This window comes from Bactrocera dorsalis, chromosome 3 (genome assembly GCF_023373825.1).
Source record: "Bactrocera dorsalis isolate Fly_Bdor chromosome 3, ASM2337382v1, whole genome shotgun sequence".
NCBI classification, from domain to species: Eukaryota; Metazoa; Arthropoda; class Insecta; order Diptera; family Tephritidae; genus Bactrocera; species Bactrocera dorsalis.
The window spans coordinates 52746841-52765327 of NC_064305.1; the positions used below are offsets into that span (position 1 = coordinate 52746841).

Genomic DNA, 18487 nt, shown 5'->3' on the forward strand with positions numbered 1-18487 from the left:
CTTATTTCGTTTGCCATGGTCGTCATCAAAAGGGGGGTCTCTCATCCGAGGCTGTTTATGCTTTTTCATTGGGGGTGTTTTTTTACGTGGCGGGTCCCAAACCCAGCGCACAACCCTAAGTAGGGGATAGAAGCGTTTCTGACCACTCCCAAGTGAATGGCAATCAGAGAACTTTCCTCACTTGCGTGAACTTCTACACATGACTCCATCCTTTACCTACATATGCCCCAAATTAATGTTTATGCTCTTGTAACATGTTGCTACAGATAGTTTTGTTCGCTGCAAATTATTGCATCACAACTGTAATTTGTACAAGCGTTTGTAGTAGCAAGGGGCATTTGTGGTTTGAAATGTTTGAAACATTGTGCGTGTCCCCGCCCTCTAATGGATTTAATGTATATACATATATCCCAAATCAATGAAATTTGCACAGATCAAATCATTTCGACACGTCTACCGATAAATTTAAATCGGATTATAATCACGTCCACTTCCCATAGAACGGTTTTGTTAAAAACTAATAATAGTACGATAAATCGGTAACTAACGGGCAGAGGGCTTTATAGGAGCCAAATTTAGTTGAAAATAAATATATCCGGACCTACTCGACTAATTTCATCCTAATTTAGCACATAACATTATTTTAGCATTTCCATGTTGCAATATAAACTACCCATGTGTTATTGAAATTCGGAGAAAATGTTGTACATCGACCAATGTGGGAGTTATTTTAATGAAATCGAGAGAACGTATTTTTCTATAATAATATAACATAGTTGCCTTAGCCCCTATATAACTGATATTCAGGATTTTTAAACATCAGGCTTACTTTACTCCATATATGTATGTATGTATGTATATTTATTAGATTTATTGAAAATAAGTTCCTTAGCAATGTCAAAAGTTAAAGCAATCAGCCCTTTCATTTCTCTATCCCCAATCATCTATATCTATATAGGTACAGTTACGAACAATAAAATAGACTCAAAGGTGTTGCTTTGAAACAATGGCATAATTTTTTTGAAATTTTTCTTCTATATAGAAACTTTTCTGCAAATGTCAAAGGCAATAATATGTGCTTTTAAAAAAGAGAAAAATAAGCGTGCCTAATGACAAAATAATAGAATCAATAGCGATTAAAGTAAGTTAAAAAGTAGTTATATTAACTGAATTAGATCTGTGGAATGAATAATTGTATCAATTATGAATTTATTTAAAAAAGTGGGTCGAGCAAAACATTGTTTAGAGGAGGGAAGATTGTGCGTCCAAAATTTGCAAGGAATGGGTCACGCGTAAAGGCAATTGCAAACATATGAAATATGTCTCAAATATTTGTGTTTGATGCCTTAAAATTTCTGAAAAAATAGGCCGACCACAAAAAAATGACTGCGCAAGTCGTTCGAAATATGGCATGATTGCCGATGTGCGTACCGTTTAAGGCCTTTGAAGACATTCGATAAAAATTATGTGCAAAAATTTCTTCAAGAGCAGTAAGGAGACGACTTGTGGAGAAAATTTGTTTTGGCAAATGGTCCCGAAAGGTACCAATGCAGAGAAAACGGCGTAGATGCAATCTTATTCAGTTTGCAAAACGACACATTAATTAGGGCGGAGCTGAAAATTAAGAAAAAATGGTTCGACATTTTATGATCTCAATGCAAAATTAATATGATAGGAAATGATAGTTGTGCGTGAGTCCGACATCCAAAAAAGCAAAGAAATGTGCGTCCGCTACACGACTAGGTCCTTCAAACCCCGTGGGGGCAATATAATGGTTTAGTGTTGTTTCTAATTTTGTGTTCTGGGACCTACATATGTATATTTTGGATACAAGAAAACATAGACCGCCATATATACGTTAAAGTTTTAGATAAGGTCATACTCCCAAATACTGTATGGAATTCGCCTTGCATTTTGCCAATTCCAACAAGAGAGGGACCCGAAACACACTTCGGGTCTTCCAAAAAATGGTTTTCATTTCAGCGTTATGGCTTGGCCAGAGTAATCAGCAAATCTGAATCTCATCAAAAATACAAAGGACTGATATTCTCCCCCTATTCCTCTATATATATCTCTCTATCCCCAATCATCTATACATATATATATGTATATAAAAATGTATCCATTCTTTCCTTGGTCACGGCATCACGCGTGAATGGCTCGACCGATTTCACTAATTCTTATTTTTTTGTATTTGTTATTATTAGGATAAGGATCTTATGTAAGAAAATATTACGAAAGTTGTGTCAATAATATAAAAATTTCAAAAAAAAAATAAAATTCTTTTTGGTTTTTCAATATTTTGATTTGTAAATTATTTGAATCGTTTAATTTCGGTCGCTTGCTTTTTTATTCCGACTATTTAAAAGAAAAATTATTGAAAATTATTCAGTGAAAACTTTATGTGTGCTTCAGACGAAGTGATCAATTCCTCTTCTTCTTAATTGGCGTAGACACCGCTTACGCGATTATAGCCGAGTTAACAACCGCGCGCCAGTCCTTTCTTCTTTTCGCTACGTGGCGCCAATTGGATATTCCAAGCGAAGCCAGGTCCTTCTCCACTTGGTCCATCCAACGGAGTGGAGGTCTTCCTCTTCCTCTGCTTCCCGCGGCGGGTACTGTGTCGAATACTTTCAGAGCTGGAGTGTTTTCATCCATTCTGACAACATGACCTAGCGAGCGTAGCCGCTGTCTTTTAATTCGCTGAACTATGTCAATGTCGTCGTATATTTCGTACAGCTCATCGTTCCATCGAATGCGATATTCGCCGTGGCCAACGCGCAAAGGACCATAAATCTTTCGCAGAACTTTTCTCTCGAAAACTCGCAACGTAGACTCATCGGTTGTTGTCATCGTCCAAGCCTCTGCACCATATAGCAGGACGGGAATTATGAGCGACTTATAGAGTTTGGCTTTTGTTCGTCGAAAGAGGACTTTACTTTTCAATTGCCTACTAAGTCCGAAGTAGCACCTGTTGGCAAGAGTAATCCTGCGTTGGATTTCCAGGCTGACATTGTTGGTGGTGTTAATGCTGGTTCCTAAATAGACGAAATTATCTACAACTTCAAAGTTATGACTGTCAACAGTGACGTGGGAGCCAAGTCGCGAGTGCGACGACTGTTTGTTTGATGACAGGAGATATTTCGTCTTGCCCTCGTTCACTGCCAGATCCATTTGCGTTGCTTCCTTGTTCAGTCTGGAGAAAGCAGAACTAACGGCGCGGGTGTTGAGGCCAATGATATCAATATCATCGGCATACGTCAGCAGCGGTACACTCTTATAAAAGATTGTACCTGCTTAATTAAGTTATGCAGCCCGAATAATTTTCTCCAGCAGCAGATTAAAGAAATCGCACGATAGGGAGTCGCCTTGTCTGAAACCTCGTTTGGTATCGAACGGCTCGGAGAGGTCCTTCCCGATCCTGACGGAGCTTTTCGTGTTGCTCAACGTCAGTTTACACAGCCGTATTAATTTTTTCGGGGATACCAAATTCAGACATCGCGACATAAAAGCAGCGCCTTTTCGTGCTGTCGAAAGCAGATTTAAAATCGACGAAGATAGAAGGTCTTTTCCAAGATTTGGCGCATGGTGAATATCTGGTCGGTTGTTGATTTACCAGGTCTGAAGTCACACTGATAAGGTCCAATCAGTTTGTTGACGGTGGGCTTTAATCTTTCACACAATACGCTCGATAGAACCTTGTACGCGATGTTGAGGAGGCTTATCCCACGGTAGTTGGCGCAGATTGTGGGGTCTCCTTTTTTATGGATTGGGCATAGCACACTTAAATTCCAATCGTTGGGCATGCTTTCGTCCGACCATATCTTACAAAGACGCTGATGCATGCTCCTTATCAGTTCTTCGCCGCCGTGTTTGAATAGCTCGGCCGGCAATCCGTCGGCCCCTGCCGCTTTGTTGTTCTTCAGGCGGGCAATTGCTATTCGAACTACTTCATGGTCGGGTAGTGAAACGTCTGCTTCATCGTCATCGATTGGGTAATCGGGTTCGCCTTCTCCTGGCGTTATGCGTTCACTGCCATTCAGCAGGTTGGAGAAATGTTCCCTCCATAATTTAAGTATGCTCTGGGCATCGGTGACTAGATCATCTTTGGGGGTTCTACAAGAGTAAGCCGCAGCATTTTTTCATATAATTTTCGAGCATTACCCCTGTCGGCCAGCTTATCAAGCTCTTCGTACTCACGCATTTTGGTCACTTTTTCCGTCTGCAGATGCGTCTCCCTTCCCTCCTCAGCTCTCGGTATCTATTCCATCCCGCACGTGTTGTGGTCGATCGTAACGTTGCGAGGTAGGCAGTCTGTTTTCTCTCCGCTGCGACACGGCACTCCTCATCGTACCAGCTGTTCTTTTGCACCTTCCGAAAACCAATGGTTTCGGTTGCAGCTGTACGTAAGGAGTTTGAAATGCCGACCCACAGTTCCCTTATACCGAGTTGTTGATGAGTGCTCTCAGAGAGCAGGAGTGCAAGCCGAGTAGAAAATCGTTCGGCTGTCTGTTGTGATTGCAGCTTCTCGACGTCGAACATTCCTTGTGTTTGTTGGCGTGCGTTTTTTGCTGCACAGAGGCGGGTGCGAATCTTGGCTGCAACAAGATAGTGGTCTGAGTTGATGTTAGGACCTCGGAGCGCACGCACATCTAAAACACTGGAGACGTGTCTTCCGTCTATCACAACATGATCAATCTGGTTGGTAGTTTTTCGATCCGGAGACAGCCAGGTAGCTTGATGAATCTTCTTATGCTGGAATCTAGTACTACAGATAACGATATTTCGGGCTCCGGCGAAGTCGATCAGCCTCAACCCATTTGGGGATGTTTCCTCGTGGAGGCTAAATTTACCGACCGTAATGCCAAAGATACCTTCTTTGCCCACCCTGGCGTTAAAGTCGCCAAGCACGATTTTGACATCGTGGCGGGGCATCTCTCATATGTGCGCTCCAAGCACTCATAAAAGGCATCTTTGGTCACATCGTCCTTCTCTTCCGTCGGGGCGTGAGCGCAAATCAGCGCACAACCCTATGCAGAGGATGTTTCGCCTTCTCACTTTAGCCCGCCTTCAAACGGATGTTCTTAGGCTACCCAGAGGATACTTGGTCAAAGACCGGAAGTCGTGAGCTGCTTGAGTCATACGTAAAAGAATCGTCGACATTACAGCACGACTTTTCAAACAACAGCTACGATGTTTGATGGACTTCATCTTGAAGCAACGTATGTACTATACTCGTATATATGGTGCAGTCAGATGCTGGATGTACTCTGTTGAGTTGCAAAAAAGAGGTTTGCGGCACGCACACATTCTTCTTTGGATGGTAGGTGGTTACATCAGATCAAATTGATGAAATCATATCTGCGGACCTTGCGGACACCACTTCGGTTTGTATGTCTAACAATAAATGAACGAAACACTATCCACGTGCTTTTCTTTGGGAAACACAAACTGGAAATGATGGATATCCACTCTATCGGCGTCGCTCACCAGACGACAATGGCAGAACTTTCAGCATTCAATTTAGAAGTGTGAATATCGAAGTTGATAACATATGCTCATATCAATGTTGAGTATTGCAGTATAGTGAAATCGATAAAAAACGTTTGTAAGTACGTCACCAAAGGAAGAAACTTGGCGGTTATTGGTCTTGAACAATACGGTCGATACGTGAACTGCAACAAAGAGCTTTGTAGGGTATTTACTTTTGCAATTCATGAATATTTTCCGACTGTGCGTCTCCCCGTTCATTTGGAGAATGGCCAAAGAGTGCATTTCAACCCAGAGAATACAGCACAGCCAGTGGAAACACCGCCAGCAACAAAATTAACATTTGCGAGTTTTTGCTCAACTTTCGTCACTGATCCGTTTGCGAGAACATTGCTCTATTCGGAAATACCTTGATATTACACATGGAATACGAGTACATCATCGAAGAAATAATTACACAGAAAGCAAGACCAACTAGTAGATGGACATCCAGGTTTGTCAACTAATGCAGTAGGTCGAATTTACACAATCCACATGAAAAACAACGATTGCTTCTACCTTCGGATGCTATAGATTAATGTACGTACTTCAACTTCATTTGTGTCATTACGTACTGTGATTAGCACGGTGTGTGCAACTTTTTGAAAAAAAATGCGAGCAATTACAATTGCAGGAACATGATAATCGCTGGAATCAAACGATGGACGATCCGATAGCTACTTCGCATGACACTGAAGTTCGCACACTATTCGCGATGATCAATTCAATCTGTCAGCCTTCAACCTTAATTATGGGATACGAACAAAAATTACATTGCCGAAGACATTTTACATCGTCTTCGCTAAAAATTGGAAATGGGTCAATTCCGGTTGATACTTCCGGTGGTTTGATATCAATTCCATCCGCCGTTTATCAATTCCCCAAAAATGAACTCATCACAAATGTTCGGACATTGGCCAAATTATCGTAACTACGATTCCTTAAGTGCACCACGCGCAATGTTCTTCTCTCTTCTTTACTGGCGTAGACACCGCTTTACGCGGACTTTTTTGAAATTGTTTTTTTTTTTAGGATCTAAAAGATATCTGAGTGCAACAATTCAAAATGAAATGATTGAGAACTTGGGGACCAAACTCGAAACCCATCTACTAGAACCAATTAGAGCGTCACCGTTTTTTGCCATAATAATCAATACGACACAGGACATATCGAAGGTAGATGAGCTAAGCATTGTTGTGAGGTATTCAGTAATAACCAGACCGGAAAGTGGACGGCCAATTGATATAGAAGTAAAAGTGTTTATGTATATACTTTTATGCAACCATCAAACAACATTATTTAACGACAAAAATATTGATTTAAAAAATATGTTGGGCAATGCTATGATGGAGGCAGTGTGATGAGTGGTGCGTACAATGGTGTACAAAAACACATTAAGGATATCCAGCCTAACGGAGAGTACGTACATTGTGCCACTCATAATTTAAACTTGGTGATAAATGATGCCATTAGCAGTTGTGTAGAATTACAGATTTTTTTCGCAACGTTGCAAGATTTGTATAACTTTTTCGGAAACAGCATCAAGCTTAAAATTTGATATTATAAAACCATTATCAGAAATAGTTTTAAAGGGTCCTAATAAAGAAGAGCGTAGTGAAGCAGTAGTGTTGGGAACTATCGAGTGATTTCAACTATCGATTGTTAACGACTGAATGATTTTGACTATCGAATGAATTTTTTCGTTCATTCATTCATTCATTTATTTAATCAAATTCAATAACTAAGCAAAGGCGTACTCTTCAAACAACAAAAAAGTACTGGAATTTTATTCATTTTTAATTAAACCAATACAAAGGTTTAATTTAATTCAATATTTTAATAAAAAATTAAAAATAGTAAAACACAGAAAAGATATTCAATATCATATAAAATAAATATAAATATAAATATCAGAAGAACGCAAAAAAATATTAATTATATATTAAAATTGCTATTTAAAAATATTATTTGATCTAGCTTTTCACCTTTAAGTCTATTTCTTCTATCATTTATTATTTGCCCAGCTTTAGAAAAAACCCTTTCGGAAGGAACTGAAGTAGCAGGTATACATAAATATTTTTTGGAAAGCTCGTAGAGTTCTGGAAAAGTGGCCTTTTTGCTGTCCCAATAGTTTAAAGGGTTTTGATGTCTCTCAACGAAATCTTGTCTAAGATATTGTTCCAAAGAAATATGTGCATTAACACTAGGGGCGTTGTAACAAATACATAGTTTTTGCTTCCGCTACTTTTTGGTCAAGTAGAGTCCAAAGAGATAATTTACTTTTATCAGCGGGTAATTCTATTACTAACGCTGTAGCAGTCCTTTGGTTCCGCTGTATGAATGTATGACCCAATTCAAATGTTTTACTATTGATGCTGCAAATAATACCAACAGTTAAAACGGTTAAGTGAATGTATACATAGCTACAATTTCGAATCGCAATACATAACCAAGTTGCCAACCTACTTAATTCAAAGCCATTGGATTTTATCAAACCGACTAGAAACTGTCATTTAATCTTGCCAAATACCGATGACCATATGAATCTACTTTAGTCATCTTATTAATTTGGCGATGCCTCCTACATTATCGCTTTATAAGTCTATATTTATTATTATTAATACTTTTCACTTAAATCTATTTTAAGCATCTATTAACTTCTACCACTCATACATGCATTCAATTTAATTTCCATTATCACACATAATTCAACATAAATCATTCAACATAATTTTGAAATACACGCAATTTAAGCATTATTCGTACATTTGCTGAATATTAGACCATTTACTTGAAATGGAATAAATGAATTCGTACAAAAAATCTTTGCTAGATATCTACTTCCATAAAATCATTCATTCGAAAAATCATTCAATAGCGAAAAAATACTAATGAATAAAAAAAATAGTAATGAACGAAAAATTAGTAGCGAACAAAATATTCGTTTTGAACGAAATATTGGTATGAACGAAAAAATTCGAATGAACGAAAAAATAATAATGAACGAAAAATTAGTATCGAACAAAATATTCGTTTTGAACGAAAAATTGGTATGAACGAAAAAATTCGAATGAACGAAAAAATAGTAATGAGTGATTTCTTGAAAACTATCGAATGAATGAAAATTGCTGAACTATCGAATAACTTGATTGTTTTTATTCGATAGTCCCCAACACTATGAAGCAGAGAGTATCAAAACAAACAAATCATGTTGCTTTGCGAATTCCGGCACAGTGTATTGAACAACATCATTATGCATCCAAAGCATCAATTTGCGCGAGCCGAGTATAGTTTTAGCAGAGAACAAAGCAAAGTTGCAAATTTATAGAAATGATTTCGAATTATTAAAGTGCACGACCAGTAAAACTTCAAAAAAGAATGTAATTGATGCAAACTTTCAAGGAAAAAGGCAAAAAAAAATTAAAAAAACATTTTGATGAATTAGCTGCTCTTCACCAATTTCCAAACCGAGAAAAAATATTTAAAATTGAGATTTTCAATAATGTGCTAGACACAGTAATATCTCAATTAGATACACGTTTTATTGACATGAGTGCATTATATTTTCTAACATGTTCTGACTGACTGTTCACCAATTATGTATGGAAATAACGGGCAAATATGGAGTGCTAGAAAGCGACCTAACGGAACTATTTACAGCAAAGGTATTATATTATTAACAATCCCTGTCACTTCTGCAGCAATTATAAGGTCGATTAGCAAATTAAAAATAAAAAAAAATATAATATTTATGAAATAATATGGGCCAAATTCGATTCCGACATTTATCGCTAATAGCAATTGAAAACAAAACCACATCAAGCCTGGATTTTAACGAATTCATTTATACTTTTGCGAAAACTAAAGCTAGGAAAAAATTTTAAATATAATTGTTCTTTCTCTATTTCATTTTAACAGCCAAACCTACACCAAGAATTAATTGTATTTTGTGTTGTGTTGTTACTGTTGTTATTATTACTATGGTTATTTTTATTATCAAAAATAACCTTCCGCTGTTTTTTGGAAAATGAAACACTTTTTTAATGAAATGAGAAACTTTAATTCTGCTTGTGGATTATTTTTATTTGCTCTTTTAAATTTTTTTACTTCAAATCGAGAATATAATATCATGTAAATTGCCGCCGCCACAGTTGATTTTCAGTTGAGCCCTTTTTATGGCATTTTCCATCACTTTGGCCAGAACTTCCGGCGATAGGTCCTCACATTCTTGACGGATATTGTCTTTAAGAGCTGCAAGACTCTGAGGCTTGTTGACATAAACCCGCGACTTCAAAAAGCCCCACAAAAAGAAGTCTGGAGTGGTCAAATCAGGCGATCTTGCTGGCCAGTGCAAATCGCCAAAACGGAAGATTAGGCGGCCGGGATTTGGTTGAAATCGGTCGAGTAGCTGGAGTAGTATAAATATATGTATTACATACTGGCCTCAGAGGATTAGTTGATTTCTGTTATGGGAAATATTTTTTTATTCTTCTTCTTTGCCAATGCGGAAAGGAAAAAGAAAATTCGCAACGCTGACTCATCAGTACTCTTAATACTAGTTCCAAGATAGACGAAATTATCTACGACTTCGAAGTTATGTCTGTCAACAGTGACGTGGAAGCCAAGTCGCGAGTACGACGACTCTTTAGTTGATGACAGAAGATATTTCGTTTTGCCCTCGTTCACTACCAGACGCATTTGCTTTGCTTCCTTTTCCCGTGTGGAGAAATCAGAACTCACGCCGCGGTTGTTGAGGTCAATGATATCATTATCTTCGGCGTAGGCCAGCAGATGTACACTCTTATAGAAGATAGTGACCAAAGTCAATGCTAGAACCTCGAAGCGTATGCAGTACTAAAATACTGGAGAATTGTCTTCCGTCTATCACAACATAATCGATCTGATTGATGGCGATTGTCGATCCAAAGACACAAAGGTAGCTTGATGAATTTTCCTATGCTGAAATCTATTACGACAGATAACTATATTTCGGGCCAGGGCGAAGTCGATCAGCAAAAGGATCGTTTCGCTAGAGAACTTTCTTCACTTATGTGAACTTCTACGCAAGAGTCCCTGCTCCATTTTTTTGTTCTGTTCTTAGTAAAATATACGTACAACTGAAGAAATTAGGGATTTAATTGTAGAAGATGGGAAATGGTGTGGAAGGTATTAAAAAATATCTGGAAAGATTTTTTAAAACTTCAAGAAAAGGAACACATGCAAGGCTCAGCACGGTGGAGGTCCAAAGCCTAAAATTTCCATACTCGCTGAGCGACTTATTCGAAGAAAAGTTGCTGAAAACCCTGAAATTTCATCGATGGAGTTGATCGATAATTTTAGTTTGGATGTTTCCATTAGTACAATGCAAAGGAAGCTAAAAACATCTCGTTTTAAAAACTAATTTCCATTGCGAATAGGAAAAAAGACTAGTGTTTGTAAAACAATATCTAAATATGCCAACCACATTTTGGAATAAAGCAATTTGGTCCGATGAATCCAAATTTGAGCTACGGAATTCAAAAAAACGTAAGCGAGTGTGATGTAAAACTTCTAGTAACTTAAATCCATAGTGCATGCAATCATCAGTAAGTGTGGAGGAGGTTCTCTCATGATTTGCGACTGTTTCTCGAAATTTGGAGTAGATAGTTTAGGTAAAATCTATGGGCGAATCACGGGTGCTTTATATGTTAACATTCATAGCGAAAATTTGACAATAATTGCGGAAAAATGAATTTGGGATTGTTTATCTTCCAACAACATAACGACTCCAAACACTCATCTTGCTTGGCTACTCCCTTTTTTGAAGAAAGCTTGATCAGAAAACTGAACTGGTCAGCTCAGTCACCGGATTTAAGTTCAACTGAGCACTTTTGGTCAAATTTGGACTCTAAAATACCAAAAAGCAACCGTAAAAGCTTGTAATCATTTTTCTTAGAGATGAAGCATCAATGGGATAATATCTCAGATAAGAAAATTTAGTTCGAAGCATGCCAAAACATCTTCGTGCAGTAATTCAAAACAAAGGTGGCAATTGTAGTTACTAAATTTACTTTTAAACGCTTGTGTTTTTCAAATTTTATACTTTAATTGAACCACCTTTGTTTAAGAGTCCTTATTTTGAAGTCAAACAAAATTGAAGGGTTGAAAAAATTTGTTCTGTGCAAATTTGAGTGCTAGAGCTTTGTTGGTTCGGAAGATATATGTATGTACATATAAGTACATTAAACTTTTCAAAGCACGGCCCCTCCTCCTTAAAATTTGAGTTATGTATCTTAATTCACGGCTTAGTTTAGCACCTAATCCATTTTCGATTAATCTACGACCTTGTTCTTACTTTTTTGCCAAGAAATAAACAAGCCAATTTTTATAACAAAATACGAAATTACAAAGTTTTGTTTTAATTAATATTACTCGACCAACAGCACACAAGAGAGTCTAGAGTAGTGAATAGAATAAAGGTAATCTAATCACTTCAAATTTTTGTTCGGAACATGGTATTATAGTATTAAGTTTTATCAAGATAGATTATTTTTTCCAGAGTTATAGTTTGAACAGACTGACGACAGACAGACACCCGAAATTCAATTCGTCTTTTCATCCTGCTCATCTGTGGTACATCTATCTGGATTAGTTTATGGTTTTGTGAAAACCAACCGTTATGCTGTAAACACAAGGGAAGCGACATCTGTCGAATATAATATTAAAATTCTCACGTTCTTAATGGAAGGCATACACGCAACAATTAGTTAGTTGATTGAGTTGGGCTAGAAACTGCTCTTATCGCTACATACGACACAACTTTTAACACAATTTTGAGGCAAACTTCATTTTGAATATTCACTTCCTTGCTTAAACATGAGTTCGGAAGTTGTTGCTTTACTTATTATATACATATGACGGTCTCTCTTTAACAGCCGAAATAAAATGGCGAAATCGTTTGAAATCTCACGACCAACCCAAACACGATCCAACTAACACAACCAACTTGACAAAATATCAAAAAACTTTGATTTTCATCCAATCAGTTGGTACAACTCATACAACTGCCCCATATACATACATACGTAACAATCAGTTGTACAATTCGATGAAATTAGTACAACAATTGTTGCGTGTATGCCTTCCATAACGACACAGTTATTTAGTGACCATAAGAACGTCTGTAAATTAATATTTGTTTTTTTTTTTACAAATGTATTTCTGGGAAAAATAATAATTCATATTTTTGGACTACGGTATAATAATTGTGGCATAAATTTTATATACCAATTAAAATAATAAACTGAAAATTAGCAATGATATTTTGATTTATGCTTGTATAAGTTTATTAAATTTAAGACTTCGCTCATTCCCAACCCATTTTGCATAATTTTACTGTAAATTAACAATATTAAAGTTAATATTAATTTTTTGGAAAAATGTTATTTTGAAAATGTACTTTATTTTTATAATATAACGCAATCGTCTTAATATTCGCTCTACTAAATTTAATATTACCGAAATGAAAATGCCGTAGGCATACTCGTATGTGTAAATTTCTTAGAAATTTTCATAGAAATGAAAACTGCGCTGTCAAACTGCTGTAGTAGTATTCCATATATTGCTTTCCATAAGCAATAGGGACTCTCCACAGGCAATAGGCACGGCAATTCAGTTATACATACAGATGCCCCGTAACATAAATTTTCCTGTCGTGTCCCATTCACATTATACGCTCTGATGCAAAATGTTGCGAAAGAAATAAATATAAGTAGTTAAGCGATCTATATATATAATAGATGTGTTACTATTGCAATAGAAAATCAAATCTATTTAATTTAGTTTACAATCTGTACATGATGTTGTAGGATTTGTTAAGGTTTTTTATGTGACACAGATTTGTTTTTTTTTTATTTGTTAGCAAATTTAAATTTTATTGTATTCCGATAGCAAATAAATTTTTCAAAATCTATTACCCTTGGCTTTTACATATATTATTTTGGTTTTGTAACCGTGTGTTTCATTAAAATTTGGCATTTACTATTAGTTTAGGCTACAATGTGACATCGACATTACTCTTTTCCGAACACTTCCTGCTTGAGAATTTGTTTGACAGATTGACAAGTTGATGCAGCAGGAATTTGAAAGATGTATACGATCCGAACGACAGCTCGTTCTTTTATTTCCGCCATTGCTTGAGAAAGTTTGGAAATTATGGGTGAGTTGCAGAAATAGTTCATTTCATTCGTTTTGAAGCATTTCTTTGCTATATTTACGAAAAGTATATGAAATGTTTTAAACGCCGATGAAAAATATATAGCAGTAAGTAAAAGTTCCTCACAGAAGTTCGGAAAACATCAAGAAATTCGTCGCAAATTAATCGGCGTCTAAGTGCAAGTAGTTTGCCGACATCTTAAGTTATTTTATCCAACATTATCACTAGAATCATCATATTAGAAAACAGATTTTGAAATAAAAGTGAGATTAGTTTTTCTGTTTGAATTGTTAAAACTAATATAAAAGTAATATCAAAAATTGTAAATGCCTTCGGAAATCTAACCTCAATTCAGTGTACAAAAATAAAAATTACAATTTCTGTTTTTGTTTTACTGCTTGATTAAAAATATAATCATGATTTGTTTTTTTTTTTTTATTACTTTGTAGGCAAGCCAAGAGGTCTCCGCACTGCTAGGAAGCATGTGAATCACCGCCGTGATCAGCGTTGGGCTGATAAAGACTACAAAAAAGCTCATTTGGGAACCAGATGGAAGGCCAATCCTTTTGGAGGAGCATCACATGCCAAGGGCATTGTACTCGAAAAAGTGTATGTATATTTAGTACTTTATTTGTAAAATGTGTTAAATATGTAACGGTGTAATGTGTGTAACAACAGTCTTTGGCTAATGATTATGCGGCACGCAGTATATTTTTGTGTTATGTGTACTTAACAATCATATCACAGGATTATACTGTGAGCAGCGTATCACTTGACGCAAATTTATTATTATTAGTAATACATTCGACTACAAATATAGTATTATTTTTAAATTGATGAATATTTAATTGCAGTGGCGTTGAAGCTAAACAGCCTAACTCTGCTATCCGCAAGTGCGTGAGAGTGCAACTGATCAAGAACGGCAAAAAAATTACCGCTTTCGTGCCCCGTGACGGTAGCTTGAATTACATTGAAGAAAACGACGAAGTCCTGGTTGCCGGTTTCGGTCGTAAAGGTCACGCCGTCGGTGATATTCCCGGTGTGCGTTTTAAGGTGGTTAAAGTTGCAAACGTTTCCTTGCTTGCATTGTACAAGGAGAAGAAGGAACGTCCAAGATCGTAAATCTTCTACTTAATGGATAAAATACATTCGTTTAGTTTCTACAGTAAAGAAAAAATATAAAACTCATAAAAAATTAACATCTCTTTTTTCTTCATATTCTATGAATTATTTTGTAAGGAGTCTTATTTATTATATCACTAGATATGAAGACAATACTAGTTTCTGAAGGTGATTTGATAGCACATTACTAATATCTCAGAGTTTTCAATTGTGAATTAGCTGTCCAATAATTCTTTTTTACCATGTTTAAGATGGTCGCAGAAAGTAATTCCAAGTGACTACTTAATACTTCTAAATACAGTAGAACTCCAATTATCCGAATTAATGGGGACCGGGACCCATTCGGATAATCGGATTTAAAAAAAAAAATTGCCATTGGAGAGAATAAAATCTACGTTTTGATATTGCACTATTTTTTTATTGAATTAAATGAAAGAAACATGAAATTTTCACATGTTTTAAATATAAATAAAATGTACTTAAGTACAAGTTTAGAAATAAAAATCATTGTTTTTTAAACATCTCCGTCAATGTAAGCTGTTTTGCGGTCTTCACCGTTTTCGGACAGCCAGGTCACGCATTCGCTTGACGGTGAGCAGTTGCAAGTGGTCACACTCGGGCTGACGCTCCATCCACTTCAAAGCAGTCTCGAGGCCGGCAAATGCTTCACTAGCTGATGGTCCAGCGTCTACTTCAACATCAGCAGAAAGTTCTTCTTCCACTTCAACATCTTCTCTCACACTTACAACAATTTCATCGTCATTGAGAATTTGAAAACCAGGGTCAGACGTGTCACAAGCCATCCACTCTCCTACATCTTCAGCACTTACTTCTGAACAACCAGGAATTTTTACAATAATTTTTCTTATTTCCTCTAGTGACAACGCATCTTCATCATCATCATCCTCTCCATATTCTTGTTTCTCACTGGCTTCGCGGGGGGAAGAATAATAGCGCATAATCGGCGATTCGGATAGTCGGAGTTCGGATAATTGGAGTTCTACTGTAGGTTTAAATTGCAGCACATGGATAAAATCTGGTAACGTATAACCGACTGTTGTGTTTTCGAGCACTTGGGGGGGAAAAAGTAGTTGGAATTCGACTGGGACAACAAGCATTCGGATACTACCCGTTGGTATTATGTGGCTAATGATATATCCTTATTTAATCTATTGTCCGAATTCGGCGTAAATTAGGTATTGTATATTGCGTTACGTTTTTAACGGTTGTTTTCTGATCGAGATTAACGCAATACTTGGCGTTGCTCTATTTGGACTTTCTTGGACATGGTGCTTCGTTTGTGCTGACGTGATTAGGAATTTCCCCACAAAAGAAGATTTTGATCGTTCAGTTTGTGTGACATCTATATGATATAACAGTCCCATCTAAAAAATTTCTTCAAATAGTTTTTCATACAGGAACTTAAGGGGGTATTCTACTCTAGAAATCAAATTTTGGGCAGTTTTCGAATTTTATTTAAAAAAAAAAACAAAAATATGTTTACTACAATTTTTTATGGTGTTTTTATTGACATCTTAAGAATACAGAAAAAAAATGTTACAAAGAAATATTAAAAATTAAAATAATTAGAGTGGGGGGAGAGACAGGTGTAAAAAAATGGCACATGCTGGTGATATTGATCCTGACTCTTCTGGTGGTTTGAAAAAAAAAATTCTTAATCAGTAAGGATGCTGTTATAGTACCTATTTCAGGGAACATGAAAAAAAAAATTTTTGAAAAATGGCGACTGCCTGAAAATAAAAATAATTTTTTAGGCTTTTTTTTTTGAAATTCCTGAATTTTTTTGCATATTAAAAACAAAGGATTAAGGATTATATAAAAATAAAGGATAAAGGATTATATAAAAACAAAGGATTAAGGATTATATAAAAATAAAGGATAAAGGATTATATAAAAATAAAGGATAAGGGATTATATAAAAATAAAGGATAAAGGATGTAGAGAACTTGAGATAATGCCGGTACCGTGTGGAAAAAAGTAGTTTCGAGAAAAACGCGTTTAAAAAAATGAGTCTACCTACCTACCGGGCTAGGATATATTCTTAAGTGTCGCTTCTTGAAAAGCAAAGATGAGATATTAAAAGTAAATAAGGTACCATGCCGATTCAAATGGAATATAAAATTAAAGACCCTATTACGGTTTTGAACCCAAAGGCATATTGGTTGAAGTTTTAAAATTCGGAATTATGGTCTTAACTCGACTCGTCAACAAAAATTTCGGTTTAAGTGTTATTAAACTTAACGTTTTTGGCATTTTGGTTTCAACTCTGTGTCAGTGGGGTAGACTAGGAATTAACAATTTTTAATTGCTAACAAGCAGTTGTAGCTTAATATCTTATGAATTAATTTAGGAAAAATATTAATAAAATATAATTATAGTGAGTAAAACCCCGCAACTGGACGAAACAAACTAAAATTTACAATTCCCACGACAACCGGTTCTACGCATCGAAATTGAATCGGATTTCATCCGACCAAGGGCTGTTTTTTCGGCGATCTAACCCCGTTTGGATCGGTGAGTACTAATTTGTGTTCGTCGTCATTGGAGCAATGCCTTGCAGCAGGGTTGCTCCGTATCCTCCTAACTCGTGCTGGCATTGAGTCCAAACCGGGCCCGGAGGAATTTTTTTGCTGCGTATGCGCAAAAAGACTCCATCCAAACTCCACCTCGGTCAGGTGTAATACATGCAATGGATGGAGCCATCTTAAGACCTGCTCAGGCCTTAAGACTCACAGGGAGTGGACCACGAGTTACGTGGCCCCATGTTTCCTACGCAATACTGCGACACTAGCCTCTACGGCTGTGCAATCTGCACATAGCTCGCGCGCCGCGCCGCCACTCACCCCGAGTGGCCAACAGAGGACCTCCACGGTGCCCAGGAGCTCAAACAGTCAACATAGCTCCTACTCTGACATTTTTACGAACTGGACGAAGGAGTAAAGACTTGAACTTAACATTGCAGTCGATGGCGTCATAAATGGTTAGCACGCGTCATAATTCCGATCGTCAATAACCCTAAGATTTTAGGTGTAACCTTCGATATTCTATGCTCCTTCTCTCCCCATACGACAGCGATTATCGCCAAGGTACAGAGCCGCAACAAAATCCTCAAGGCGCTAGCCGGCTGCACATGGGGAAAAGGCGAAGAGACGTTGTTGGCAACATACAAGACAATCGGCTGGCCGGTCCTTAACTACGCAGCACTTATATGGTCGCCTGGATGCAGTAGTACGCAAATGAGGAAACTTCAGAACTGCCAAAATACTGCACTCCGGACCACGACGGATGTCGTCTCCCATCGAACACCTTCAAAGTGAGACGCTTATGCTCCCAGTAAAGGAGCATAATGAACTCTTCTCCAAGCAGTTCCTGCTGGGATGTTTTCGTAGAAATCACCCTTGCAGCCATCTGCTTGCAGCGGAACCGCCTCCGAGGGGCATCAAAAGGTCTTTCCTTGACTACGTCGGCGACATCGTACAGTACGCCGACCGGACTTCGGACGCAACAAACTTTCAACAGGTACTGACCGCCATTCACAGTGGAGCCATCAAGACCTTCACCGACTCCCTTCCCGTGAATGGCGTATTGGAGTCAAACCACCACCTATCGCAGAAGAAGAGC

The 18487-nt window shown here is 37.2% G+C and overlaps 2 protein-coding genes across 2 annotated transcripts; one reads left to right on the plus strand and one right to left on the minus strand.

The window, feature by feature from the left end:
- The first annotated feature begins 13575 nt into the window (after positions 1-13575).
- Positions 13576-14922, plus strand: LOC105225397 (40S ribosomal protein S23). Its single transcript, XM_011203834.4, has 3 exons — positions 13576-13726; positions 14173-14332; positions 14578-14922. The coding sequence occupies exons 1-3, from the start codon at positions 13723-13725 to the stop codon at positions 14843-14845; spliced, it is 432 nt and encodes a 143-aa protein (XP_011202136.1). The 5' UTR covers positions 13576-13722; the 3' UTR covers positions 14846-14922.
- A 62-nt stretch (positions 14923-14984) lies between these two features.
- On the minus strand, positions 14985-16009 carry LOC125777091 (jerky protein homolog-like). Its single transcript, XM_049451003.1, has one exon. The coding sequence runs from the start codon at positions 15961-15963 to the stop codon at positions 15397-15399; it is 567 nt and encodes a 188-aa protein (XP_049306960.1). The 5' UTR covers positions 15964-16009; the 3' UTR covers positions 14985-15396.
- Positions 16010-18487: the final 2478 nt, after the last annotated feature.